Below are 27,167 nucleotides of genomic sequence, written 5' to 3'. Positions count from 1 at the left end.
TCAGTGAGAAGAAGCATGCCTTCCCTCTGTTTTAAAAAGCAAGCAACAAAATCAGTTTAATCAATTTGTGATCTAGACTCAGAGGACAAGAATAACATCTGCTCTTGCTCTTGAAATTTGTTGCTGTGCTTTTTTGTATGAAGGGGTTTTTATCTGTAGTATCTTGTCATTTTATCAGAGCCTGGAAGCTGGCATTTCTATTTGAAGTTGTGTTCAGGAAGGACTGTAAGTACATTTCATGTTCATTTGATTTAAGAAAAAATTCCTGCTCCATTTCAAAAGACAGGGAAAAAAAAAATGTCAGAAAAGCAGTGCGTCATAGATCTCTTCCATAGTGTTTGATCTTGCTCAAACTTCCCCTGGTTGAGTCGGCCCTAGTCCCTGTGCTGCGTGGTTGAAGGCAGAAAGATGCAAAATCAACTCCTGGTAAAATGGTCTCTGTGGTGGGATCACTTATCTGAGCACTTAGTTGCAGAAAATAGAGTGATTAAGGTGTGAATCCATTATTTACAGAAGAAATATCCCCTAAGTGAACTTCACTTGGACAAACTTTGCCTGCAGAAATTGGTTCCAATTTTGGATTTGGTTCCTTTTTTTTTTTGATAGAGGAAATGTGTTTTTTAAAACAAAAATAAAAGCTCTACTATCTAGAGCACTTCTGAGCAGTTAAAGACATTAAAATTATATAATACGCAGATCCATGAACACAGTTGTGTTTGTGAAACACTTTTACACATATTTATCAAGTCAATGCTCTTCAAATTAAAGTGGATATATTTGAACTAAGCGAATATAACCTGATTATTTCCTTACAAAGCCAGAGCTGGCTCTTGCTGATAAGACTGCTGTATTAAATGGCTTGGGAGAAGTTGCTGTGTGTAGAACTACTTAACTGAATGTAACAAGGAAAGATACAGCATCTTATTTACAAGAAGCTTCAGAAACGGGTGGGGGGAAGATGCAGATAATATCCCCTTGTCATTAGGGAAGGGGTGGTGGAGAATGTTGTCTTTGTTCCTGCTAGAGTCCTGCATGAGATGACTTGTAAGCAGTAAAATTCAGAAATAGGTGGTTTTTCTCCTTACGCAGCTACTGTCTCTTCTAGTAGGTTGGACTCGGGTTTCTTGGACTGTAATCTCAGTGCCCTGGAAACATCTGTGTTCTTGTGTCTAGAATGGCAATTATTGCAAACTTTAACTGTCTTCAGCGGTGAAAATGAGTAACAGCCCTTGAAACTCTCTACTTTTAGTACTTGCAGTAGGTAAAATTCAATGGCAGAGAGTATTTGCAAGTACAAGTATTTGTAAGCAGAGAGGGTGTGTTGCTCTGTGGGCACCCAGCCCTACATACTTAGCAGATGTGTTTTGCTGTGTTGACCTCCAGAAGCCTGTTGATGTCAGTGAAGCAAGGGACCCTCATATCTTTGGCTGCATACTGCTATGACATAATGCCTTCTGTTAATAAATTCCCTATCTAGCTTTTGTTTGTGCATACCCCAGGAGAAGAGGAGCAGTACAAAAGGCTGAGAGAAGGACTGTGATGGATGCCAGGTTCATAGCCTGCCTATACAGCTACAACAGAGAACACGGGGTTTATTTTGATGTCTTGGGTTTTTTATTAACTCCCTGTGCCTCACCCTTTGGCAGAGATAGACCAGAAAAAGATGGATTGGATTGACTTTTTCCCTGCTGTAGTTGGCATTTCTTTTTTTCCCCTTCCATTGTAACATCTGTTTCAAATGATCTGCATATGAGAACCAAGCTGTCATTGCCTTGACCCACAAACTGCAGAGAAAATCCCTTGAAAAAGGCGGAAACACTCCTGTTATTTTTCAGCTTCTTACAGAACGCATTGCCCCCACCCTTTTTGTATGCTGCCCTTCTAAATTTACATTCAAGAAGTTGTTCTTCTTTCTGCTTCTCATTTCCATGTCAGATCTAATGCTTATGCTTCATAAGGAAATAGCAGTTATTTTCATAAATGAACTTGAGAGGCTGTACTGAGTTGGATCAAAAGTCACTGTCCTAGTCTTGGCAAAAATGCATAGAGCATCATTATAGGTTTGGTGCAGCAGAAGTTCGATGACCATGGCTTTATATCTTGAAAGGTATGTGCCCTGTAGGAAGAGCTGAAGGTTTCCTTGCATGGTTTAGTCTACATCTACATTAATAAGTGTTGTGGTGTAAAGGGAGCAGATCTACAGAGTATGAAACACCTATGTGTTGGTGTTGAGGACTCAGTGTTCTTTACATGCATTTTGGAGAGTGTTATTTCATGCTTGCTAATGTCTGGTCCTGTGGACAGAATGCCAGTTAGTAGTTTGAGCACATCTGGTTTCATCTTGCCCAAAAGGAATTAAGTTAATATGCTCCAAGGCAGCTCTATCATGTGAACCAAGGAGCAGTAAGCAGGGATGATCAGTGAATTTGCTTCAAAAGCACATTTCGAATCTGAACTAAAGCATTAATATAGAATCTGCCCTTAAGCATTTGAAATCACTTCTTTTTTCTTTGAGACACAGAGTGACTACCGTGATGGCAGAACCAATACGTTGTTAAAAAAATGTCCCATTTGATTGCTGAGGCTCTTTCCTTCTGTAATACATTGGATGTTGCTCAGCCCTAGACACTGCTTTGCTTACTGATTTTGCACACTTTAAGGAAAAAAGTATGAGAAGAAAATCTGCACATTGCCACCTTCATAAAGATAAGTTTCTTGCTTTTTAATTTTAAGAATGATACAGAAAAATAAAATGGTCGATTTCTTAAAAAAACCAACCAGACAAAAAAAGGGCAGAATTACTTGCCTGTGGAGTAACTTGCTCTCTGTCTTTAGAATCAGCCTATGTGTCTGCATGGGTAAAATGAAATTAGAAGATTCCTTCCCGAGGGTCTTAAAAATGAAGCAAGGTAGCAGAGCACTAGGAGAAAATACTGATCTATTGCAGTGTATTTGTAACAGACTAAAATGGAGTGGTTTCTGTTAGAATTCCTCTACAACAAAAAGCTAATTTACTTTTTTCCCCAGCTATAAAGCTGTTGAAATACCAGCTTTGGACAGCAAATGTTTTTGGGGGCGAGAGGGTTCTATAGCATAAAGGGTCCTTTTTGAGATGTAGGGAAGGGATGCATTTATTATCCAATTCTTCATTAAAAGTAATCCTTAAAGATTTTTGTGCATCTACAGGATTGTGAATCTGTTCAGTGTTTAATTTCTGGCTTATTCTACACAGGTAAATAGTTTAATCTCATTACCTCCACTTCAAATTCCCATTCTAACCTTAAAACAATGTTTTCCTTCCTTCCTTTCCTTCCTTCCTGTCTTCATTCCAAATATTGGTAGACGCAGACAACTGATAATGAAAGTCAACTGCAGTATGTTCTACTTCTTTTCCAGCCTGTGGGGAGTGTGATGGGATGCTGCTATTGCAGGATAATCGGCCGTTCCTCCTTCTTGAAAACACTGAATTGGCACATTAATGTCAGTCTGTTCTTAGACCTCAGCAGGTACCCCTACGCTCTCAAGGGCTGTATAGGATAGCTTTTGTAGCTATTAAGCTTTCTTATACCCTCTGTGCGCTGTAGATCTGATGAAATAATCAAGAATAACACACTCACCAGCTGGAGGGTGGTATCACTGATATAGAAGTGGTAGCTGCCATTTGACAGGGCTAAGTAATTATTGTAACCATATTGGAAACAGTACTGTTACCAAGTATTATAGAATATGCTTATATTTTTTAAAGAACACTTAATCTACACACAAATTTTGTCACTGAACTAAACTTTTTGTCAAAGAACTAAATTATTTTAAAAAGTTGCAGCTGTGTTTCTTATTTTTCTTGTTTCATGTTGATTAAGTTGCAGCACCTCGAAGTAAGGCAGTTTTTTAATCGGAAAATACAGTCTCAAATAATGACTGTCATGTTTAATCTGGCTTTTGGTAAAGAAATAGGAATAATGTTCCCATTTCAGCAAGCCTTCATAAAATTGTAAACATTAAAATATCACCTTATTTTCCAATTATGGAAGTCTGAAAGTCTATATTTCTACATTTATAGCTTTGTTTTTCATATTTATTCTTGTTACAACACTGAATATTTTCTATGTGATTAAGACTTGGAATTTTTATTTTGTAGCATTTTTATTACATACTTAATAAAGCTTTTGGGCTATGTAATGAATATTTTAAAAGTAATATGTGGGTTTATTAAATGCCTAGTGGCAAATGCTTAGTAATAAATACAACTTTTTATGTTTTTTTTCTAATCTACATTTTAATTCATTACAAACTTCTGAAGAATTTCAGTTGCTAAAAATTTATTTTTAGTTCTGTTTAAAGGAAAATAAAAATGCAGAATCATGAGGAGTTTGATGTAACTGCAAACATGAGGGTTAAGTGAGAGGGAAGGTCGGTTTTCATGCAAAAGGCTTTTGAAGTTCTAGATCGATAGTTAACATGTACAAATTGTACCTGGGTTAAAGTAATGAAAAGGTAATATATGATCAAGCTTCATCAGTCAATTTAATAATAAAATAGGCAGCAGGTAAAAACGCCCAACAAACCCAAAATGCTAAAGAACAAAAAAAACTAATGAAAAAACAGCCAACCTCCCAAAAAACCTTAACCCAAAACAACAACAACAACAAAAACCTACAGGCACATCTTGAATGCCAGCCATAGCGGTTCCCTTGCTATTTAATGGCTGTTGGCATGTGGGGTTCAATCAAGTGCTTTGCATGGACTGGGTTTGGGAGTGAAGTTGAGATACGGGAACCATGTTGAAGGTGAAGCTGATGTTATCACAGTGAAGTAGAAGGGTATGGGTGGTCAGATGGACCTGATAGAATTTAGCTGAGAGAAAGGTAATTTATTATACTATAGATTTGACTACATGTGATCTGATGATATTCCTAAAGGGCAGAACTGCCAGGTGAGGCTGTGCTATTAAAGTCTGGTTAGGCTGTGCACTGGTGATAGCTCCATCGTTACTGCTGTGCATCCCTGTGTATTGCACGTACAGTTGTGTAAGGGCTCAAGTTCTGTGGAAATATTAAAGTGGTGGTTATTCTGCAAAATAATATAAATATTGCATACATATTGGAACTAAGTATTAAAGAGCACAGTTTGTACAATGGGATAAAGATCTCCAGAATACATTTGTTTTACTCTGAAGCTTTGTTAAGCAATCAGTTCTGCTTCTGTTGAAGATGGGAGAGTAGCAGCTGACTAATGCTTTAGTTGTGGAAGCTCTTGGAGTTGCTTTTAATGGGAATACACTTTATAATTTTTTAAAGTGCATTGTTGAATAATTGCAACTTTGAACATACCTGCCTAAGCCATACTTACGTATGATTTGTTAAAATATCTTACTCTTTCAGTGATCTAATGAACTGCATGGGAGGAAAAAAAACTTGTGCACAAACATGCGAAAGTCTCACTGTTCTGCCAGAAATATCACATCTTTGCTGAGCAAAATAAATCTATTTTGAAAGGAATGTTGAAGGATAGAAAAAGATTTTTAAAATACCTAACTTTTAGTTTTTGCAAGTGAATCTTGAGTTATGAACGTGGGTGTGAACTTGTTAAGGTATCATCTACTACTCCTGGAATTACTGGGGTCCCGGCTCTTGCCCCAGGTACCCCACTGTAATTAGGAAGTAGCTTAAACCTTCATCGAGGGACAAGCTTTTTCAGTGTTACTGTGCAATAATGGAGAAACTTGGTTATTGCAGAGTACCTGGAGTGCTGCAGGTTCATACCTCACTTACTCCAATATAGTTCATCCACCATTCCTCAAAAAAATCCTGAGGCCATTCTGGGTATTGTGTCTTACCTCGGTTCAGCAATATTTCAAAGCATCTTGTATCTTTCTGCGATTAAATCATTTCATCATGGGAACCCACACTTCTCTTCTTTGATTCTGCCATGAGTTATTTTCAAGACTATTTGCAGGTTAATTAACTTCTTTGCATATTGGTTACTTAGTCTGTAAAAAGCAATATTAGTTCATAAACACTGTGGAGGTGGTCAGATAGTATCATAGTGTCATTACTGCTGTCATTCATCTGAGGTTTAGTTTTATTCTGCCTCACCCTGCTCTATCTTCGTAAATGCCGCAGGTGGAGCTTCTGGGAGTAGGTAGGAGTCGGTGCAACTTCTGTGTTGTACAGTCTCATTAATTATTCTAATAAAGCAAGGGCCAAAGCCTTAATATTTGGATGTCTTTTGTAAGATTGTAAAATAACAACAGAGGTAACTTCAGCGTGTCTGGCATGGCTGTTTCTATTCCTTGAGTTTAAGTGACCATCTCTTAAGAAGTAATAGAGGATTGAATGTTTAGGTAGGTTTCATTGCAAAACTGAAGATGTATTTGTGTGTGAAGAAGTTTTACATTTTTCATTTATGTACATCTTTGTCTATAAACCTGCACTGAGATTTTTCAGATATATCCAAACACAGGAGTCTTGTTCATTCTTACGGAAATCATTCTGAAAATACGTATCAGTGTTATTCATTCTTCAGGTATTGATATCTAGCTTTTGGAAAAGGTGTAGACTGGATTAGTTTATACTGTATGGTTTAATGGATAGTATATTCTTTTAGTTTTCTTTATTGAGAAACAGGAAATATATACTTTTTTTATATTGCTGTTGCATATAATACCATCACGCTTGTATTGACTGTAAATCAGGAGTGATTTAAGTTTGCATTGTAGCATGTGGTGTATGCAGTTGCAGAAACAAAGATAAGAAATGTTAATTTCTGAAGCTGCAGTAAAGTGATGAAGAAGATATTTCCGCAGGATTGATCTTTAGGTGAATTCTTCCACTGATTTTATTCATTAAATTCCTTTCTAATGCCAGGTAATGTTGTCAGTAATCTAGAACAGAAAGAAGTGGCTGCTCATTATACTTGCTTTATATTGCAAATACATCTCTTCACATTGTCGCAAAGGGTCACAACTGAAATGAGCTTCATGGGTGAATATTACTTTAAAGTGACAAATAATATTGTATGCTTATAATGGTGAACTATACTCAGGATGTGGAGTATCTTCTTCGACTATTACTTGTACAACTAATTCTGTCGGCTGGCACCTTGAACATGTTAAGGAACCACTTGTGGGAGTGCTGTGGGGGTTTCCATTAGAATGTCTCCAGTACCACGGGCTGAAAGGAATGAGGTGGGCCACCAGTCTGGTGTGCTCATCAACTCTTGTCTTTGATCCATATATACCATAAAATAAAATTTTTATTTCTCTGCCATCTACTTGTTCTCTGTTGTTAAAAAAAAAAATAATAATTGAAAGATGTCAGTACATATGACTGCTCAGAGTATAGGCAGTGTTTCAGGTTTCATCCGTAGATGGAATGTGTGGCTTGCAATTTTCTGTTTACTCAGAGGTATCCAAGTAGTCAGATTCCCTCTAGTTATGTAGTTGTAGGCAGCTTCCGTTAACGCCTGTGTTTGTCCCCAAAGCAGCTCTGAATAGCTTCTTTCTCTCCCACAGTATGTCCTGTACATATACAGTTATATAAAGTAGCTTCTGAAATATTTTTTAATTGCTTTTGCTAGTTATAACTTGGATACTACTGAGAGCACAATTTTCAGTTTATCAGGAATAAATTCAAGAAACTGTTAATTTAATTTTCTTAAATTCTTCCAAAATGTTCAAGTGACTTTTGACTCCGGACTTTGTGGTCTTTATGTCAGTATTAATTCCTAGGCTTATTTTGTTTTAAATAATTTGTTATACATATTTTAGGAATATAATTTGATGCCTGCATATGAAGAACAAATTTACAATTCTCTGGACACTTTGTAAATCTATTGGTGAAGCTTAGGCTGAAGTAGCTACAGTCTAATTAAATATATATGTGTATATACACATACGTTGTTTGGATTGTGCATTACTATCGCATATCTTCCTTATAAAGCATTGTGCCCTTTTTAATTTTATGATTTGCAACTTTCTTGGCTGCCAAGAGGCTGTTCGAAAAATCTTTAGGAAAGAGGCTGTAAATATATCATTACAAAACAAATCCCAGGGTCTCACCCCCTCGAGGCTTCAGCTGAAAGTAGCAAGCAATTTTAAGATCATTCTTTGTAAAATAAATTCATCCATAACAGTTAAATGTAACATCTTTGATTACTTGGAGTTTAGAAAAAAATACTTAGTTTTTTAATCTCCCTATTACATGAGCCACTTAAACAGTTTCAGAAAGAGAAGAACATGCTACTGAACGTTTTTCTTTTTATGGTAAGTCCTGTAGTGGCAGATGCTGAAGCTAGAACTGGAGATGCTCTGAAGCTGAAAAATCAGAGTCCTTACAATATAAGCACACGAGATACGCCCTTTAGGTAGAATTGTAAGAGTCATTTCTCCTCTATGTAGTGGGTACAGAAAGGTATATATATTGCTCAACTGCTTTGTAGAAGAATAAAAACTGAGAGGCAGCAGTTGGTTTAAACCTTATTGATTTCGGTTTTTTGTGTGTGTTTCTGTAATTCAGACATATGTACAAACCTCAAATAAATACAAGGCAGGATAAAGGCCTGGATATCATAATATAAGCAGTAAATATGCTATTGCCAGGTTTTTCCACAAGAGGAAGATGCAATTACTGCAATGTTTAATACAGAAGATACCAAGAATGAAATAAAAATGTTCACTTATGTTTAAAAGAACAACTTTTCAGACATGATTTTTACTTTTTTTTTTGCACTACTTGTACTTGATTCAGAGCCTTTCAATCCATCCTTAGTTTTATGTACAAGATGCTAAATACTGTAAGGTAAGGATTTGTTGATCTCTAGGTGTTTGGCAGACTCAGTATGAGAGTGCTTCTAAAAATAAATTGTTTACTTCAGTTCTGCATCTCAATACTTGGAGCCATCGCTTGCTTGGTTTTTCCTCACAACTCCTACTGCCTGTCTGAAAATGGATGAAAAATAAGTTATTTCACATTTTCATCATACATAATTTGAACAGAATACTTCTATTTAAAGGTGATGTTTTATTACTCTTGAGAACTGTCAATCAGATACCTGGCTGTTTCCTTTGTGAGGACCTCAGATAACTAAAAAAGCACAACTACTGTATTTCTTTGATACAAAAATGTATGTGTAAGAGCCTATATTTCTTGATTAGAAAAATTGCTAATTCTCTTAATTTTATTTCAGCTTTACTTTTGGAAGCTCAGTCAACGCCGTTTCAAATAACTCCATCAACCATGGCAAATATTGTGAAAGGCCTGTATACACTACGACCAGGTAAAAAATTAAAATGTTTCTGGGAGTCTCTTGTACTGTGGTGGTGACGTTTTCCTAAATATGTATGCGGTTGCTATCTATGTAATGCACATTTAACAAACAAGTGTGCGTTGTGTTCTGTCTGTCATAATGCTTAGCTCTGCTATGCAGAGGCCCTGGTTCTTGTTGCCCCATCTCTGTGCAAGGTACCATGTGAATACCAAATTCGTTTAAAAAAAAACCCCAACCCTCTACTCTGGAGACAAAGGGAAGATCTATTTGTTTTGCTCTGTAGAAATAAAGAAAGAAGGCTGTGTAATGAGTCAGTCATGGCAGAAGTTAGAAGTACTGAAATGGTGAAAGTTACATTGTGAGTCACACTTCAAACGGCCAGATCTTTGACATGAGATGAATGACCGTTTCTTCTATGAAGCCATTATTTGGTTGGTATTATTTCATGGAAGAGCTTAATTAACTTGTGAGTACATCGTGACATCTTGTGCAACAACAGTTATATTGAAAGGAAAATGGTATTGCAGATTTTAATCAATTTTGTACCAAAATCTTTGGTTATGTAAGTTTTGGAGAACTGAGTAGAGCTCTAGCCTGTGTTTGAAAAGACTTTAGAAACAGCAAGTATTCCAAATATCCATAAATAAATGGCACCTGCATCCCTTCCTTTTACAATACTGATACTTTCTTCTTGCCTTGGTGTGGCTGAGAGAAGGACTGTGTCTGAGCTCCAGTCTATTTTTGCTTTGCAATCCCCACTCATAGAAATAGAAATGAGGATGGGAAAGCTTTACAAAAAGCTTTAGTGTAATGTTTAGCATGTATACAAGCCAGGAATGTGGTGGGCCCTCCATTTACAAAACGCATGGATAAAGCACTTTCAGTAAGCAAGGATTATTTTTACAACGGCAAAATTAACATCCTACCATAATTTTTAAGGCAATAGTAATTTCATTTTTATAAACTGTTCAGTACCAAAGAAGGGAAGGGTGCATACATAAGTATGAAAGTATAACTCTTTTGAAAGCAGGTCAGTGTTGTTTTCTTGTACCACACTTAATATTGTGGGTGATGGACTTGCAACTTCCCAGTTTTCCATTTCAGATGATCCCTGTCTTTCAGTCAACTTCACAACTCGACAGATACTGGTTTGGGTTGGTATCATGGGCCTAATCAGTTTTTGAATAGTTGTTTAATGTCTCTAAGATATATAAGTATAAAAATTGTGACTACAGTTTGTGATACCTGCTTTCCACAGGTGGGTCAGAAGATGCAAGTGATTGACTTGAAGATATTTGTTAAACAGATACACATTTGCTCTAATTACCTGCTCCTCAAACTTCTCAGTCTCTCAGATAATGAGGAACTTTAATATTATTCCAACCAGAAGAGCACAGGACAGACTTCTTGATGTAGAAGGCTGTTCTTTGGTCGTGCTGGTTCTTGAGGATGAATTCTGAAGCAGTTAGGGCAAGAGTTCCTCTGAGGAAGTGCTTCTCACTTATTCGGTGGGACATGCTCCATTGGATGTATCATGGCAACTGGCGAGCAGATGTTATCTGCTTGCCATGGGGAAGTAAAGCAGAAAATATGGCCTGTGGGAGGTACTGGGGGATTAGAGCACCACTGGGAAGTGTCTGTTTAGGCAGTGCAGAGAGCAAAAGCAGAAGCTATGCTGATGTGGCTGGTGGCCATGGGCTTTCTCTTCACGTTCTCTTCTTTTACTTTCTCCAAGTTGAAAGTACTTGACAGCTGTTAGACTTCAAACGTTGCCAAAAGAGACTGTCTTCTAATTCTAGCTCTGGCATGCGATGGCTACAGTAGAAAACACTGAAGCCTGGGCAGTTGTTCAGGCTGCTGGTTGGCCAACTTAGATTTAATCTATAATTCTCTTTCACCTTACTTATAATGAGCTGGCAGTGGCTTGAAATACCCTACTACAGTATTTCATGTTGTGAATTCCAAGTCAGTTTATTAGCTGGGCTAAATTATTCAATAGCAGTAGGTTTTTAGTAGGTAACATGTTATATGTGGTACCTTTTTACTGTATTGCATAAGATGAAAAGTGCCTTTTCCTTTCCGTGGAGTTTTGGGGTTTTTTGGAGGGGATTTTTTGGTGCTTTTTTTTTTTTAATCAAGTGCTGCTGTGATCTCGGGGATCCAGGGAACTACAGGCCTGTCAGCCTGACCTCGGTGACGGGGAAGGTTATGGAGCAGATCACGCTGAGTGCCATCACGCAGCACGTACAGGACAAGCAGGCGATCAGGCCCAGCCAGCATGGGTTTATGAAAGGCAGGTCCTGCCTGACTAACCTGATCTCCTTCTATGACAGGGTGACCTGCTTAGTGGCCAAGGGAAAGGCTGTGGATGTTGTTTACCTGGACTTCAGTAAAGCCTTTGACACCATTTCGCACAGCGTTCTCTTGGAGAAACACTGCTTGTGGCTTGGACGGGTGCACTCTTTGCTGGGTAAAAAACTGTCTGGATGGCTGGGCCCAAGGAGTTGTGGTGAATGGAGTGACATCCAGTTGGCGGCCGGTCACAAGCGGTGCTCCCCAGGGCTCGGTACTGGGGCCAGTTTTGTTTAATATCTTTATCGATGATCTGGACGAGGGGATCGAGTGCTCCCTCAGCAAGTTTGCAGGCGACACTGAGTTGGGCGGGAGTGTTGATCTGCTGGAGGGTAGGAAAGCTCCACAGAGGGATCTGGACAGGCTGGATCCATGGGCTGAGGGCAACTGTATGAGGTTCAACAAGGCCAAGTGCCGGGTCCTGCACTTGGATCACAACAACCCCATGCAACGCTCCAGGCTTGGGGACGAGTGGCTGGAAAGCTGCCCCGCAGCAAAGGACCTGGGGGTGTTGGTGGACAGCCGGCTGAATATGAGCCAGCAGTGTGCCCAGGTGGCCAAGAAGGCCAACGGCATCCTGGCCTGTGTCAGAAATGGTGTGGCCAGCAGGAGTAGGGAGGTGATCGTGCCCCTGTACTCGGCGCTGGTGAGGCCGCACCTTGAATGCTGTGTTCAGTTTTGGGCCCCTCACTCCAAGAAGGACATTGAGGTGCTGGAGGGTGTCCAGAGAAGGGCGACGAAGCTGGTGAGGGTTCTGGAGCACAAGTCTGATGAGGAGCGGCTGAAGGAACTGGGGTTTTTTAGCCTGGAGAAGAGGAGGCTGAGGGGAGACCTTATCGCTCTCTGCAACTACCTGAAAGGAGGTGGTAGCGAGGTGGGTGTCAGTCTCTTTTCCCAAGTCAGAAGTGGTAGGACGAGAGGAAATGGTCTCAAGTTGCACCAGGGGCGGTTTAGATTGGATATTAGGAAAAACTTCTTCACTGAAAGGGTTGTCAGACATTGGAACAGGCTGCTCAGGGCAGTGATTGAGTCACTGGTATCCCTGGAGGTATTTAAAAGACATGTGGATGAGGTGCTTAGGGACATATTTTAGAGGTGGACTTGGCAGTGTTAGGTTTGAGGTTGGGCTTGATGATCTTAAAGGTCTTTTCCAACCTAAATGATTCTATAATGAGGGACATTAGTGCATTGTTTTTTGTTTAAACCACCTTTACGCTAGTAATGTTTATTTAGTGAGTTTGCTGGTAAGTAAAGACTGTTGAAGCTTGGTGTCAACCAAGTAAACATATGTGGGAATTAGATAAAAACTTGTGATGTGCCTTAGTGAATATATTTAAAAGCATCCCTTTTTTCCAAGTAGAGATGAAGTTTAAGATAACTGACAGAACCTCTGAAAAGTCTGGCTTCAGAAATACTTGAGGAGTATTTATTTTTCTCAGAATGTCTTACACAGTTGCTATAAACCCGGTTTTCATCCTTTGCTCAGTCTTCTGTGTTTCTTATAATCAGCCTCAAAACAGCTTTAAGGTAAACTGTCTTGCTCCTGTAAGGCAATTTTCAGTGTAGTGAAATTAAATCACATTTCTGTCCTGAAGCTGAACTAAAACAGGTTGCAATTATATAATGACCATTAAACAAGTGTTCATCTAAGCTTTCAAAGATCAGTGAGAGAATTGCATTAATTCATTTGAAATGGGGAATGGAGAAGCAGGGTTGTATGGTGATACTACTGTGCTTTCTAGAAGTAAGGTTCAGGGAAGAGAGGTGTAAATTTTGTGAATACACTTCCTGGAGTAAAGTGTTCAAATGATCTGATTATCAAGGTGAGTTTGCTGATCATCAGTGCCTGTCCTTGAGAGTGTCCAGAGACTCAGCAGGCCCTGTGAGATGCAGCAAGAACTGAATTTCAATTTGATGATGAGGTTAATGACCCAAAAAACCAGTAATTCCTTTATCTACATGTAAACATCTGATTTTAACAGTCTGATTATTTGTTCTCCTTTAGGGCTTGGTTTCTGTGGGTTTTGGGGATGGTTTTGGGGTTTTTTTGTGTTTTGGGTTTTTTTTTTTAAGTCAAGATCCTAAAATATTTAAAATAGAGCAAAGTTACATTTGTGAAAGAGTAAAATTTTCACAAAAGATCTCATCCACGTGTTTTGTTCTTGCTTTCCTTCTTCTTATAGAATGGGTACAGATGGCACCAGCTTTATTTTCTAAATTCATCCCAAATATTCTACCCCCTGCTGTGGAATCTGAGCTTCAGGAATATGCTGCTCAAGACCAGAAACTTCAAAGAGAGCTTATGCAGAATGGATTTACTAGGTAATAATTATTAGTTTTCAGTAGTAATTGTGCTGAACAGTGCTGAAATGGTAAAAATGGATACACCTAAAAACATTGAAGAAATAATTTAAGAGTTAATAAATAACCTTCACAACTCAGTATCTGAAATACGGCCGTATTTTCCACACATTTTGAGCGCTACCAACCCTGCATATGGTACCAAAAAGTAGATGATCGGAAGTCTTGAAATATTTTCATGAAACAGATTGCTAACAGTTCATGCCAACTGGGGAGGTCCCAGAGGACTGAAGGCTAGCAAATGTGACACCCATCTTCAAGAAGGGCCAGAAGGAGGATGTGGGGAACTACAGGCCTGTCAGCCTGACCTCGGTGACAGGGAACGGTAATGGAGCAGATCACGCTGAGTGCCATCACGCAGCACGTACAGGACAAGCAGGCGATCAGGCCCAGTCAGCATGGGTTTATGAAAGGCAGGTCCTGCCTGACTAACCTGATCTCCTTCTGTGACAGGGTGACCTGCTTAGTGGCCGAGGGAAAGGCTGTGGATGTTGTTTACCTGGACTTCAGTAAAGCCTTTGACACCATTTCCCACAGCATTCTCCTGGAGAGACACTGCTTGTGGCTTGGATGGGTGCACTCTTTGCTGGGTAAAAAACTGTTTGGATGGCCGGACCCAAGGAGTTGTGGTGAATGGAGTGACATCCAGCTGGCGGCCGGTCACAAGTGGTGTTCCCCAGGGCTCGGTACTGGGGCCAGTTTTGTTTAATACCTTTATCGATGATCTGGACGAGGGGATCGAGTGCTCCCTCAGCAAGTTTGCAGGCGACACCAAGTTGGGCGGGAGTGTTGATCTGCTGGAGGGTAGGAAAGCTCCACAGAGGGATCTGGACAGGCTGGATCCATGGGCCCAGGCCAATTGTATGAGGATCAACAAGGCCAAGTGCCGGGTCCTGCACTTGGATCACAACAACCCCATGCAAAGCTCCAGGCTTGGGGACGAGTGGCTGGAAAGCTGCCCCGCAGCAAAGGACCTGGGGGTGTTGGTGGACAGCCGGCTGAATATGAGCCAGCAGTGTGCCCAGGTGGCCAAGAAGGCCAATGGCATCCTGGCCTGTGTCAGAAATGGTGTGGCCATCAGGAGCAGGGAGGTGATCGTGTCCCTGTACTCAGCACTGGTGAGGCCGCACCTCGAATGCTGTGTTCAGTTTTGGGTCCCTCACTCCAAGAAGGACATTGAGGTGCTGGAGCATGTCCAGAGAAGGGCGACAAAGCTGGTGAGGGGTCTGGAGCACAAGTCTGATGAGGAGGGGCTGAGGGAGCTGGGGTTGTTTAGCCTGGAGAAGAGGAGGCTGAGGGGAGACCTTATCGCTCTCTGCAACTACCTGAAAGGAGGTGGTAGCGAGGTGGGTGTCAGTCTCTTTTCCCAAGTCAGAAGTGGTAGGACGAGAGGAAATGGTCTCAAGTTGCACCAGGGGCGGTTTAGATTGGATATTAGGAAAAACTTCTTCACTGAAAGGGTTGTCAGACATTGGAACAGGCTGCCCACCGAGGTGGTTGAGTCACCATCCCTGGAGGTATTTAAAAGACATGTGGATGAGGTGTTTAGGGACATGGTTTAGTGGTGGACTTGGCAGTGTTAGGTTTGAGGTTGGGCTTGATGATCTTAAAGGTCTTTTCCAACCTAAATGATTCTGTGATTCTCTGCATCCCTGTGTTTTGATTGTGCTTTTAATGCATGATGATGCTTTTGTTCAGCCTTTATTTTGGCTGTTTATTTTCTGTAAGCTGACTTTTTTTTTTTCATGATGCTTCTGAAAATGTCAGTTGATGACTTCTATTTATTCCACTTTCAGAGCTATTTATACAGTCAAAGTGTTTATTTTAAATAGGCATTTCTCTTCTGAGTATTGAATTGGGGAAAAAAACCCCAACACAACAGTAAAAGAGGCAGTGGAAAATGTTCATAGCCTGTACTATTCACTCTGGGCAGTTCCTCTTGCTCTATGCTCTTCTATTTAACTCCCTAGACAGATGTACAGCACTTTCACCACAGCAGTGTATCACTTTGCAGTAGTCTGACAATCCAAGATCAGGCTGGGAAAGCTATTGTGCTCTGTTCCCGAGAGGTTTGGTTCTGCGTGAAGAGAATACATCTTCATCTTTCTTGTTACCTGTGCAACACTAAGAACCTGGTCCTGTAGTTGGAACACCCACTAGATTTAGGTATGTTTAGTGTTAGATGTACTCTTGGATTTCATACGCTCGTGTAGTTTTCCTCAAAGTTAATCTCTCTCTTCAAAGCTCGGTAAATTATTGAGCTTCAAAACTCTACTACTGACCCAAATGCAAATGGTATTGTAGACTCACTCCTTGTAAGGCTTTCTGTTGAGAAAAGAATTTTTGGATAGAGAAGCATGAGTTAAGACACTAAAAAGAAAGCTGTAAGAGCTTGGGCTGAGAAAAGCAGTGCATTTGGCCCAAGAAATAGAAGTTTGAGACTGTTTGTTTGAAACTGAGTAGGCATCTAATGTTGACAATAGAATAGAATAGACTATTTCAGTTGGGAGGGGCCTACAAGGGTCATCTAGTCCAACTGCCTGACCAATTCAGGGCTGACCAAGTTAAAGCATGCTATTAAGGGCATTGTCCAAATGCCCCTTAAACACTGACAGGCTTGAGGCCTCTCTAGGAAGCCTGTTCCAGTGTTTGACCACACTCTTGGTGAAGAAATGTTTCCTAATGTCCAAAAGAATGTAATGCACAGAACAAAACAAAAAAAGAACATTTTAGTTTTGCCTGATTTTCACTCTTACTAATTCTGTAGGTGGCTTATAATAGTTCTGTTTACAACTGCATTTCACCTGTTTCACACTTCACAGAGAATTAAAAATTAAGTTTCAAGTAGTAACAGTCCATATCCACAAAAACAATCAGTTTCAGAAATGTTTTTCCCTAGGTACCTGAAAACGACAGGCTTGGCTGTAAAGTTTGTTGGCTGGTGCTGTGAGGAGGATACTGTGTAAAAGGCTAGGAAGGGTAGTAGGAAGGATACTGACCATCGCAAAGGCTAGCTGCCTCTGTGGTGCTCTCTTTTTGGAGACTTGGTGGGATCCTCAGAATATATTTTAGCAACTTCTCTTTTATGTGGAAGAGTAATTCTCTAGCACTGGAACTAATGCAAATCCATAGGAAACTGTTTCTGTCCTGTCTGTCCTCTGTGATAGGTGGGGACAAAGAAGAGATTAGGGCTCGAGGACAGTCATACAGGGGAGAACTAAGTAAAAATTTCTGTGTCACATACTGTTTGCAGAGTCTAATTTCTAAGAGTTCCTCTTCCTTTTTGGCTTTCTGCCGTGTGTGATCTTCTGGGTATTGGCCCATGTGAAGAGTTTTGGTATGTCTTGCAGGTTTAGAAAATTGGCCCACCCTAGCCTGTGCTTTGGTGCAATTGCTGTTTCTATGTAGCTCGCTTTCAATTTAGTACATAAAAATGCAAAATAAAGCTTTGCAGTGGAGTAACTGATTGATGGCATTTAGTCTCTGAATATGTTTGGTGCAATATATTTTATATGGTTGTACTGCCAGGGAGGCAGTGCGGTCTGGTAGATGTGGAGGTTATATAAAGTGTTGGAGTCGAGTCTGTCGTCATTAAAAGCACACAGGTAAAAGAAAACTGAAGTACAGGTGATACAATTTGCTACATGGCATTTTACAGCGGTATTTGAAAGGCATTTTGCTTTGAAATGTATTTCAAGATGTAATATGCTTCTTCCTATGCTCAGGAACATAGGTTATATTTATTTATAACCTTTTGGAATTGTTTTGAGGTTTTATTCCTACATATATAAATGTATTTGTATATATGTATAAAAGGGTTGTTTCTCTCTTTTACCATAGAGTGTGCTAAGTCTGTTCTCTTCTGGGTTAGCATGAAATGTCATCTGTTCTCCTATAATTGCACCAAAAAATGGTGATGTCTTTGCTGCTGCACTTCCTACAACATTAACCATGAGGAACACAGCACAGTGAGGTGTCTTCATCAGCATTAATGGCACGACAGCTTCTAGTTGAAATAGTCAGCTTATCAACACTTAAATACTGCTGCTGCAGAAAGTGGGAACACAAGCCAGTTGCTTGGCAGTATTTTTCTTCTGAAAGACCTTAATCAAGTCATACACAGCAGGTCCATCACCTTAAGAGTGGTTTCAGGAAAGAACACTGCATATTATTGGAAAAAACACCAATTTTTACCAACTTCCAGCAGACAAATGTGAAATTACAGCTATTGTGGTGAAAATATATTGGAATCTCTCTTCCTTCTATAACAGTTTCAATAGTGTATCTATCATCACAAGAATCTTGTGAAGCAGCAAGATTTTCCAGCTTTAAGAGTTTGTGTGCACAAGAATGAAAGGAAAAATTGTTTTCCAAATGGATGGGAATTTGACTCTGGGTTTTCAGGAGCAATCATGTCAACTGGTGTTTATACAACTTTAGTTATTTATTTCAGTCTTCTGCTTGAAGAGGGAGTGCTGTCAGCACAGACTTGCTTAGAGTCCGATTGTTGTGTTTTCAGGAGCATATTACCTTTTTAGACTGATAGGTGCAGAGTTTTTCATGTAGTTCTATAAAGTTTGGTTGAGAAGTTTGAATTAAGCAAAGCAATTTTATGCATGACATAAGACCACACTGCATAGGAGCAATTTTTCCTCATCTTCATTTTGTAAAAAATCATCCTATAAAATCAAACCTACTATCTTTAACAAAAAGATGAGCTATTTAAATCTATAAAATATAGCTTATACTTTGGTTTTAGCAAATTGAGAATCCTGCAGTCATGTGTTATTGCTACTATGTTTGCATTTTGTTGCTGAAGCGTGTAAAAGTCGGTGATTGTGCTGAGGTATTTCACTATTGTTTTCCTTTTCTTAAAATGAAAGTAGCTTTCTTCCCCCTCTTTCCTAGAGGTGACCAGTCACGCAAGAGAGCTGGAGAAGAGTTAACTTACAGTAAGTACGCCTCTAACCCTGCCCTCCGGTGTGCTGCGGTCCCTGATGGGCTGGGCATACAGGTAGCGGTGGGCTTCCAGGTTCTCGGGGTGGGGGGGGTGGTGAGGTGTCAGAGGCTGCACCTCCACGTTGAAGCTAGCTGTCTGCCAGTGTAACCTTTACCATTCTAAGTAACGATACAAACTTCATGGGTCTAGAGCCTGGCTAACTGTGCTAGAGTCCCACAGCCACCTGTAAGGTAGTAAGATATCTTAGCTACCGAGGCCAAAATACTTCCACTTCATTTAAGTGTACAGCTGAGGTCTTAAGGAAAAAGAATGTACTTGTCCCAGGTCTCTGCCTGGTCAGGATACACGTAACAGGCAATGAAATGATGAGGCAGTCCACCTCTGATATGAATCACCCACTGATGATGCGTGTTTCTGTCTGTTGACAGAACAGAGGCTTTGGAAGGGTTGTGCTTTTCAACTTGGAACCCTCAATTACGTGTCTGATACAACACAGGATCCACCTGCATTGAGATACTAAAGGCAGTATTTGGGAAGTTCTCTTCCATTTGTAGATGAAGTCTTGTGCTGCATGTTTAACTATGAGGTTCTTCACTTTGTAATTCCCTTAATTTCCCTTGATTATAGGTTAGGGGTGGGGGGGGAGAAGCAGAGGGCGAAATGATATTTCCATTCTCATTTGGTTGCAGTCAGTCAAAGGTCCCATCTTCGGTGCTGGCTAAATATTTGGCCAGGAGAGAATCTAGTTGCATACATTCTAGGTTAGGATTTAAATACAATGTCCTCATTGCTGGTCATTAAATAGCCTTGGAGATTGGGAAATACTACCTGTTCTGGTGCTGTTGTTAACTTCAGTTCATTTTATTGTATTCTTTCTGCCAAGCTTCTTCCTATGCTTTCAGCAGAGTGTGTTTGCTTTATTTCCTACCATAAAATGTCGTGCAGTTTTATGATGAACTGTTATTACAACCTGAAATGAATGAATAGCTGTTTACTTGGTGTATCAGCTTCAGTTTACACTGTTAACATTTTGCAGGCAGTGCTGGTTTTCAGGTTGTTGGGGCAAGAGGGGCAAAATACATAGGGTGAAAGTTTAATACGAGAGAATTTGTTGAACTTTTTCTATAATTTCAGATGGCTCATCAGCTTGTGCAAGCTCCAGGGGATACAGATAGTGAATATACTGGATCAGCTTCTATCCCTAGCCAGAACAGACACTGGAGGAGCGCAGGTGGTATCCGGAGCCTCCTTTGGCAACTGCTGATACTCAAGCTCTGACACGAACTATGCCTCAAAGAAGAGTTTCGGACTTTCTTCTTTATATAATAATGTCAGTTGCTGCTACGATTGGGATGACTTTGAAAGACATGATTCCTTGGTCTGGCCTCTTAACAAGTTCATGTTCTGCGATTTTTGAGGAATGCACCTTGAAAAACAATCCTTTCAAAGTGGACATGGGCAGCCGAAATCAGCAGCTTCCAAAAGCGTTAGAATGGAAGAATCTTTTTTGCACTCTTTTCTTAATATTAAGAACATTCTTAAAACTAGTTAACACATCGGTGTATTAGTTTTTAAACTTCAAGGTATTTTCTGGAGCTTTTACTTAAATAATAAGAATAAATTTTCATTATTTTGCAGTATTTGTTCATTAGTTTAAAAATTGTCACCTTTTAAGAGTTGGTCCCATATAAATGTATCTTCTGTCAGGGAGTTTTAAATTCTAGATTTTTCTTTTATCTTTTTTGTTACTTGGTATTTTGAAATCTGTTTTCCTATGTGTTTGTACTCTGTGCCTTCAGCTTGTGCACTTTGCAACTTTATAGACCATATTTTGTTACTGCAAAATGTGTTCTTGAGGAAAAACTTGATGTGAACAAACATGCTGCAAAGTTGCACTTTTCTCTTGCATTTATGGGAGGAAGAAAAAAGAAGGAAGAAAAGTTGAATCTATCACTAATAGTGACTCGAAGTTTGTTCCCTTTTATTTTTCATATGTATTAGTGTTTAATGCTGGGACCAACTCTTGTAGAACCCCTCTCATTGACTTTTCATTGGCTTCCATAATTGCAATAGATTGAGATGTGAATTCCAGACTGAATGAAATACTAAGATGTGTTTTATGCTGTGCTATATAGAAACATTGTGGGCAAAATTCTCCAGTCTAGTAGGTCTGCAAAGTGCATCTCCGTCAGCACAAACCAGATTTGCATCTGGTTGATCAGCAAATGATGGTACCTGTCCAAGATCACTTTGTGGCTCCTGTGCCATTTCTCCTGTTTTGAGGATGTGATAGGGGTGTGATAGTGGATGTTGTCAGAATCAGGGAGTTGAGGAGTGGTGTAATGCATGCGTGCATACCCATCGGCCTCCTGTTTCCAGTCTTGTGCAAACTCAGCTGGAGATCCAGCTGAGCCCAGTTCCAGGAGATCTGGACCTATGGTCTGAATCCTAATGATTGTGACATGGGTTTTAATCAGTAGTATGGCTAACGCAAATCTTTTATGAGGGGAGAAACATACTTGAAAAAGCAGTTTGACTACAGGTTTTTTTATTACTATGGATTTATTTTTTATCACCTTTAGTTTTGAAGAGAAATGAGTTGGTAATATAAAAATCTTTCTGAAGTGAAACAAAAGTTTGTTCAGTTTTGTCTTGCACAACTCTTACGCCTGTTTTAAAAAAACACACAAAAAACCCAACACAACCCCCTTTATGCTTGCATGACTTCATTACAAAATGCAGGAAAAAGATAAAATAGATGCGGCAGGGACAAAGTTTCTTTTTCTTTTTGTTTTGTAGCCAGACTTCATGTAAATTAATTTAATTCTATGAGTTTCACATCAGCCACTTTGGCAATGCTGTTATTTTGGGGCGGGGGGCGGAATAAGGAGGAGGACACTGCTGTGGTTAACAGATTCAAATCTGATTTACCTATATATTTCTTTGCATATTGGCAAAGCCTATTTCATTTTGAGGAAGCTTTTCTTTTAAAATTAAAAACGAGTGCTTCGGTGTTTTGTTCTCAATGTGGACAATGCCAGCAGTCTAATCTCATCCCCACGGTGGAAAACCAAACCACACTGAGTAGGGATTTTCAGGTGTTGATAGTGTTTGCTTCAACTTTGCTACCAGCTACTGAAGTTGAAGCAGAATTAGACAAAACCAGGAATTTTTAAAATTTTGCTGAAGTACACAATGGAGAAGTTAATGAAGGCTAATAGGGAACAAAAATGATTTGCCAGCTTCCAGAATTTTCAGTTTTGGCTTTAAACAAAAATAAAACCTCTGATAGTGTCCTTAGCTTTAAAAATCACTGTTTGCTGAAATGACAATATTCTTGAGTTAAGAATAGATGCATTAACCTAATTTGGTTAAAATTTGTTTACAACCTCATTACCATTCTAGTTCACATAATACAGTAATCAAGCTCTGTCATCTTTGTCAAGTGATCACAATGTTTTTCTGTTCTTAAAGTAGTTTTATTGGTTCAAGTTTTTAAATAACATGTAGTCCTTTTGCTTCATGTTTGAGGCAAGGGTTCAACATTCATTTTATGTTGCATTATGTTTGGGACACAAACTTCTAGAACAATAATTCCATCAAAAGGTAAAGCATTCCTGTCAGCGTGGTTCACTTCGTATGCACTGGGTAGTGCTTGGATGCTTCTCAGTCCTGTGTAGCACTCTCACTTGGCCACCATACCTGAGAAATCTGTTTGTTAAGCACTGTATTATGTTGTAAATTTGGCATTAAAATTCCTGTATGTTTTGGCATTATTAACATAATGCTGAAATATTGTTTATCTGTCAAAGACGTTATCATTGTGACTGAGCATGAAACAGAATACAGCATACTATACTAAATTATTTTGTTTCTCTGTAAACTTGCATTTTACTTACAGTAAAACTAACTCAGCCAACTTGAGCATTGGTACTGTAAAGCCACAATTACCAACAGCATGATCCTAACTGCAGTATTTAATTTAACCAAATAACTTGTGGTAATTCCGTTGCATCTGTAGCTTACTCTGTTAAGATTAAGCAGTAAAGTTGGTTATACAATGGGTGTCCTCTTGATGTTGCACTGGTTCTATAGCCAAACTTGCTACATTAAAATATTTTTAAATTAATTTCATTTCTTGATTTGGGAAGTTGAAATATTTAAATTCATCCTGCTGACTACTGTAATAGTAGGCAATTGTCAATATATGGTCAAGATGGTCTTTGATACAAATGATGAAGGGCCGGGGGTCTAACTAGGTAAGTACTCAACTCTTCCAAGGTTGGATCTCCTTGATACCTTTCTACAGTTGTTGAGGAAGTATTTGTGGATTAATACTTCAAAGCAAAATTTTTTGACTCCTGTCATTTGATAGAAATATGGTCAGCCAGATTCATCCCTTTTATTTTTTCCCTAATATGATTGTTTACTTTCTACAGGTTTAAAAAAAAAAAAACCAACATAGAAACCAACTACAAAGTCCATGTTCTGAGTGACTGAAAAATGTTTTCCATGCATGCTATGAGAACCCCAGTGAAAGGACTATTCTGTAGAGCTTCGGAATAAAAACCAACTGCTTGAATTTGACTCCAGTCTTCAACCCAGCTCCAGTTGAGAGAAAACAAAGATGTTTTGATGACTTGACACGCACCAGATACCCAGAGGGTGCTTCGTTCAGCTCACGATGTGCAAGTTATGGTACCTTTAGGATCATTGTAGTTCTTGACCACAATAAAAAGGTCCTGCTAGGGAGGAGTGTTCAGTGCTTGAGTTAGTGTACTTCCCTTTCTGCTCTGCTGGGACGGTGTGATAACATGGGGGTAGTCACTGTGCTGATGCTACTCTAGTTAAAGATTCCTTTTTTTGAGGGATGTCTTGTGTTGACCACTCATTTAGCTCTTGAGATTGCTTTTCACAGCTGAATACTGTAAATAAGTCTGTTGATGATAGTATATGCTTTCATTGGTGGTGTTTGCTTTGCTGCTCTGAAGAGCTCCTTCACTGCTCTTAGAGCACCTCCACTAGAAGCCTTTAAATGCACATTAAAGATCACCGCATCTTTGTGGAGGTGTTTGCATGGTGTAATACTGAGCTGCAAACTGTGCTCCCAACATTGTCTCTGGGCAGGAAAAATACAGATGGTGGGGCTTTGTGTGTCCCCCTTTCTCTGACCCGGAGGTCTGCAGTAACAGGTACAGGTGCCTCGCTTGCAGCCTTCTCGGTGCTGTTCCTTTGGCTGAGTGGAAGCAGGGGAGGGTGAAGCTCTGCTGTGCAGTTGCTTTTCTAGGTTGGTGCATGCAAGTCATGTCAGCACTGTAGCACGTACTCATGTCCCATCGTGCACATTCTCAGCACAGAGTCTGACCTCAGTCCGTAACTATTACGACTTTTGTGAAAGGAAGTGGAGGTCTCAGTCCTATTTGATCTTTTATTTCTAGGTAAGAGAGGAGAATTTGCGGGTAGAGTCTACTCTTTCCTTCTAGAGCTTTCTTGGAAAATATTCTCTGGTTGGTAGAGGAGTGGGATCTTTCCTCCAAGGAAGAGGACTATGGGTCATCTGTCTCAGATTTTTGTCTGCTGGTCTCCAAGGCAACGTGGTGCAAGACAGTCAATCGTATTGAGTGCACTATGCTTATAGCACTTAATTCTGGATTTAATCTAGGATAAACAATGAGCTTTTTGGTAGGCTTACAAACTTCAGGTAGTGGTAATCACAGAAGGTGTGAACCAGGGATGGGCTTACTCTGGCAGGTGTCGTTCTAGTAATTACAGGACAGAGGATGTTACTTTTTGTCCCAGAGGATGTTACTTTTTGTACTGTAAATTGGTGTGATACTGGCCCAACAAGATATTTTAATACCCATGGTGCCTGTTAACAGAAAAAGGTCAGAGAATCTGAATTTCATCTTTATCAGTACTTAAATACACTGGCTTTGAATGGGGAGCAGAATCGCGTGCAAGGGGAAGCCTTACCTTCTGTCAGGAGGCACAGAAGACCAGCGTTACTGCATTAGCAAAGCAAACTTGCTGATTTGGCCTCAGTTGAAAGCTCCCTGACAAAGTGCTTTGTACTTTGCTAGAGGGAGTGCAAGGATTAAACCCATATATCTTGACCTAACTTGAATGACTGGTTTAAGGGGTTTCCAAAATTTCATAGGCAATAAGTACTCAGAAATCCCTTCTGGCTGTCTCTGTCTGTCCCTGGGATGCTCCAGATACACTTTTCGTTAATGTTTCTTTTTCTGAGTTTCTGCTAACTTACCTAATTAGCACAGAATGGGAAAGCTGACTCCCCTAATGATGACAACAGAATTAGTTTAGTAATAGTACTTACTGCCTCTGTAGTATTGTTTTTCAACTAACCATTCCTTAAGAAAAACTGTTACAGTTTCTGAGATGACCTGGCTCATCACCGGTTTCTTTTAGCAGGCAGCAGGTAATTTATTTGTTAGCACCGTTTGCCATCTATCAGCAAATTGAACGGTTTTGTACAGAGAACAGTTCATAAATGAGTATCTCAGGATGGTCGGCAGATGTTACCCTGTGGATGAGGTGCATTGTCAGGGTAAGAGCACCTCTTCAAAGTACAAGATAGATGGAGGTCTGCATGTACTGCCGAAGAGCTGAGGTGGTGCATCTGGTTAGGTTCATGCTGCTGTCCCATAGAAGCATGGAGTGACTGTGAAGTGAGTTGCACTGTGAGCATACACCCAAAAAGTCTGCAGAGCCAATGACTATGGGATAGCCGATGGACTGCAAATTCACGTCTTATCTTCATAGTAACCTGTTCCTGTGGCAGGAATGGCTAAGCAGTGACATATGCCTCATACTTGAAACAGGTCAAGGCATGAAATCTTAAAATGACCTATTCATTAAGGTGCCTAACTTGAATTCTCTATATGGTCAATGTGAAGCAAAAGATTTCTCCAGCAGGTACCACACGGCACTAAGTGGGTATACCTCAAGATTTCTATTTTTGGGTCCTTGTTAATAGCCATGGCCTGCTGGTACTTGAACCCTTCTTATCAAAGGAGCTGGAAGCAGAACTTGCCAGACAGACCTGTCCTACCTATGCAAGAGCAGAAGGAAAACAGGCCTGTTTTAGTTCTTAATGACTTTTGTATTAAGACTTTACTGAGCAGGCACCTGCTGTTCCCAGTTGCTTGGATAGCCCGAGTTGTTCAAGGTACGTGGTTTTGACATTTCAGTCTGTTGGAATGAGTGTTAGGCAGAATTTCATCTGAGCTATAGAACCATTTCCCTTAAAATAGAGAGATGCATCGTACCTGGTGATTATCTACTTGTAATCTAAATAATCTTAGTTACAACTTCTGAAAGCACGTTCAAGTGATAATATGCTTTCCAGTTATGACTCCAATCTTCTACTTCAGGGAATGTCATAGTTGTTGAGTGCAGATATGCAGGAGAGAGACACCCATAGGGTAAAATGAAATTCCCCATGCATACTTCTGTTTCATGTTTCTCTCCAGGGATGTGTCCTGAGTTGAAAAACTGCACACACAATCGTTGATATAAATCCTTCACCTCATTAGTGTTTTGGCATAATAATGTTTTGTTCTTTCTTTTCTAATAATTTGCAGTGTTGAATTTGCCTTTTCTTAATAACCAGTGTATATCAAGCTAACGCTTCTTAGAGCTCTCTGTTATAATCCCAAGACATCATTTGTGGGTAATAGTAGCTCCTTGTGAAAGTAAAATTAGGATTGTGTTTTCCCAATGCATCATTTTGTCAGTCAATGTAAACATAAGTAATCTGGATCTCTCACGCCATTGCTTAGTGAAATGAAGTCCTGTAGCTCTATATAGTCAATCCTCTTCTTTACTTCCCTGGATGATCACATGTGAACTTTGCATTTCACTGTTCACCCCCTTTTCAGCTTTTTAGGAATACAGCAATTAGCCTGACCCCAGTGCTGTGGTATTCTGCTGGTGACCTCTCTCTGTTGTGAGACCTGTTGGTTCCTGCTCCGTACCGTTCCAGTGGCAGTTTATTCACATGGTAAAGCTTCTCCATTATTTCATGGTAGCTTTGTAGAGAGCTTTTGGTAAGAGAGCTTACCTGTGGAAATCTGTATCAAAGGATTTCACTTGCCACATGCTTGTTGAGTGATCTGCCCTACTGTAACTCAGCTACGTTTGTTGTCGTATGAAGCCATGTGCCTATGCTATAAACTACTGAAACAAGCCCTCATCATTCATGTTTTAT

The 27,167-nt window shown here is 39.8% G+C and overlaps 1 protein-coding gene across 1 annotated transcript in view; it reads left to right on the top strand.

Moving 5' to 3' along the window:
* Positions 1-20,525, top strand: part of CACUL1 (CDK2 associated cullin domain 1) — a 51,308-nt gene extending 30,783 nt beyond the window's left edge. The window contains exons 6-9 of the mRNA XM_059821154.1: positions 9,187-9,276; positions 13,803-13,941; positions 18,889-18,932; positions 20,075-20,525. Coding sequence (XP_059677137.1) covers positions 9,187-9,276; positions 13,803-13,941; positions 18,889-18,932; positions 20,075-20,115 — 314 coding nt within the window. The 3' untranslated portion in view covers positions 20,116-20,525. The remainder of the gene's footprint in view (positions 1-9,186; positions 9,277-13,802; positions 13,942-18,888; positions 18,933-20,074) is intronic.
* The last annotated feature ends 6,642 nt before the right edge of the window (positions 20,526-27,167 follow it).

This window comes from Gavia stellata, chromosome 9, assembly GCF_030936135.1.
Source record: "Gavia stellata isolate bGavSte3 chromosome 9, bGavSte3.hap2, whole genome shotgun sequence".
Lineage (NCBI taxonomy): Eukaryota > Metazoa > Chordata > Aves > Gaviiformes > Gaviidae > Gavia > Gavia stellata.
Note: the sequence above shows the minus strand (reverse complement) of the source record. Positions and strands in the feature narration are given on the sequence as shown.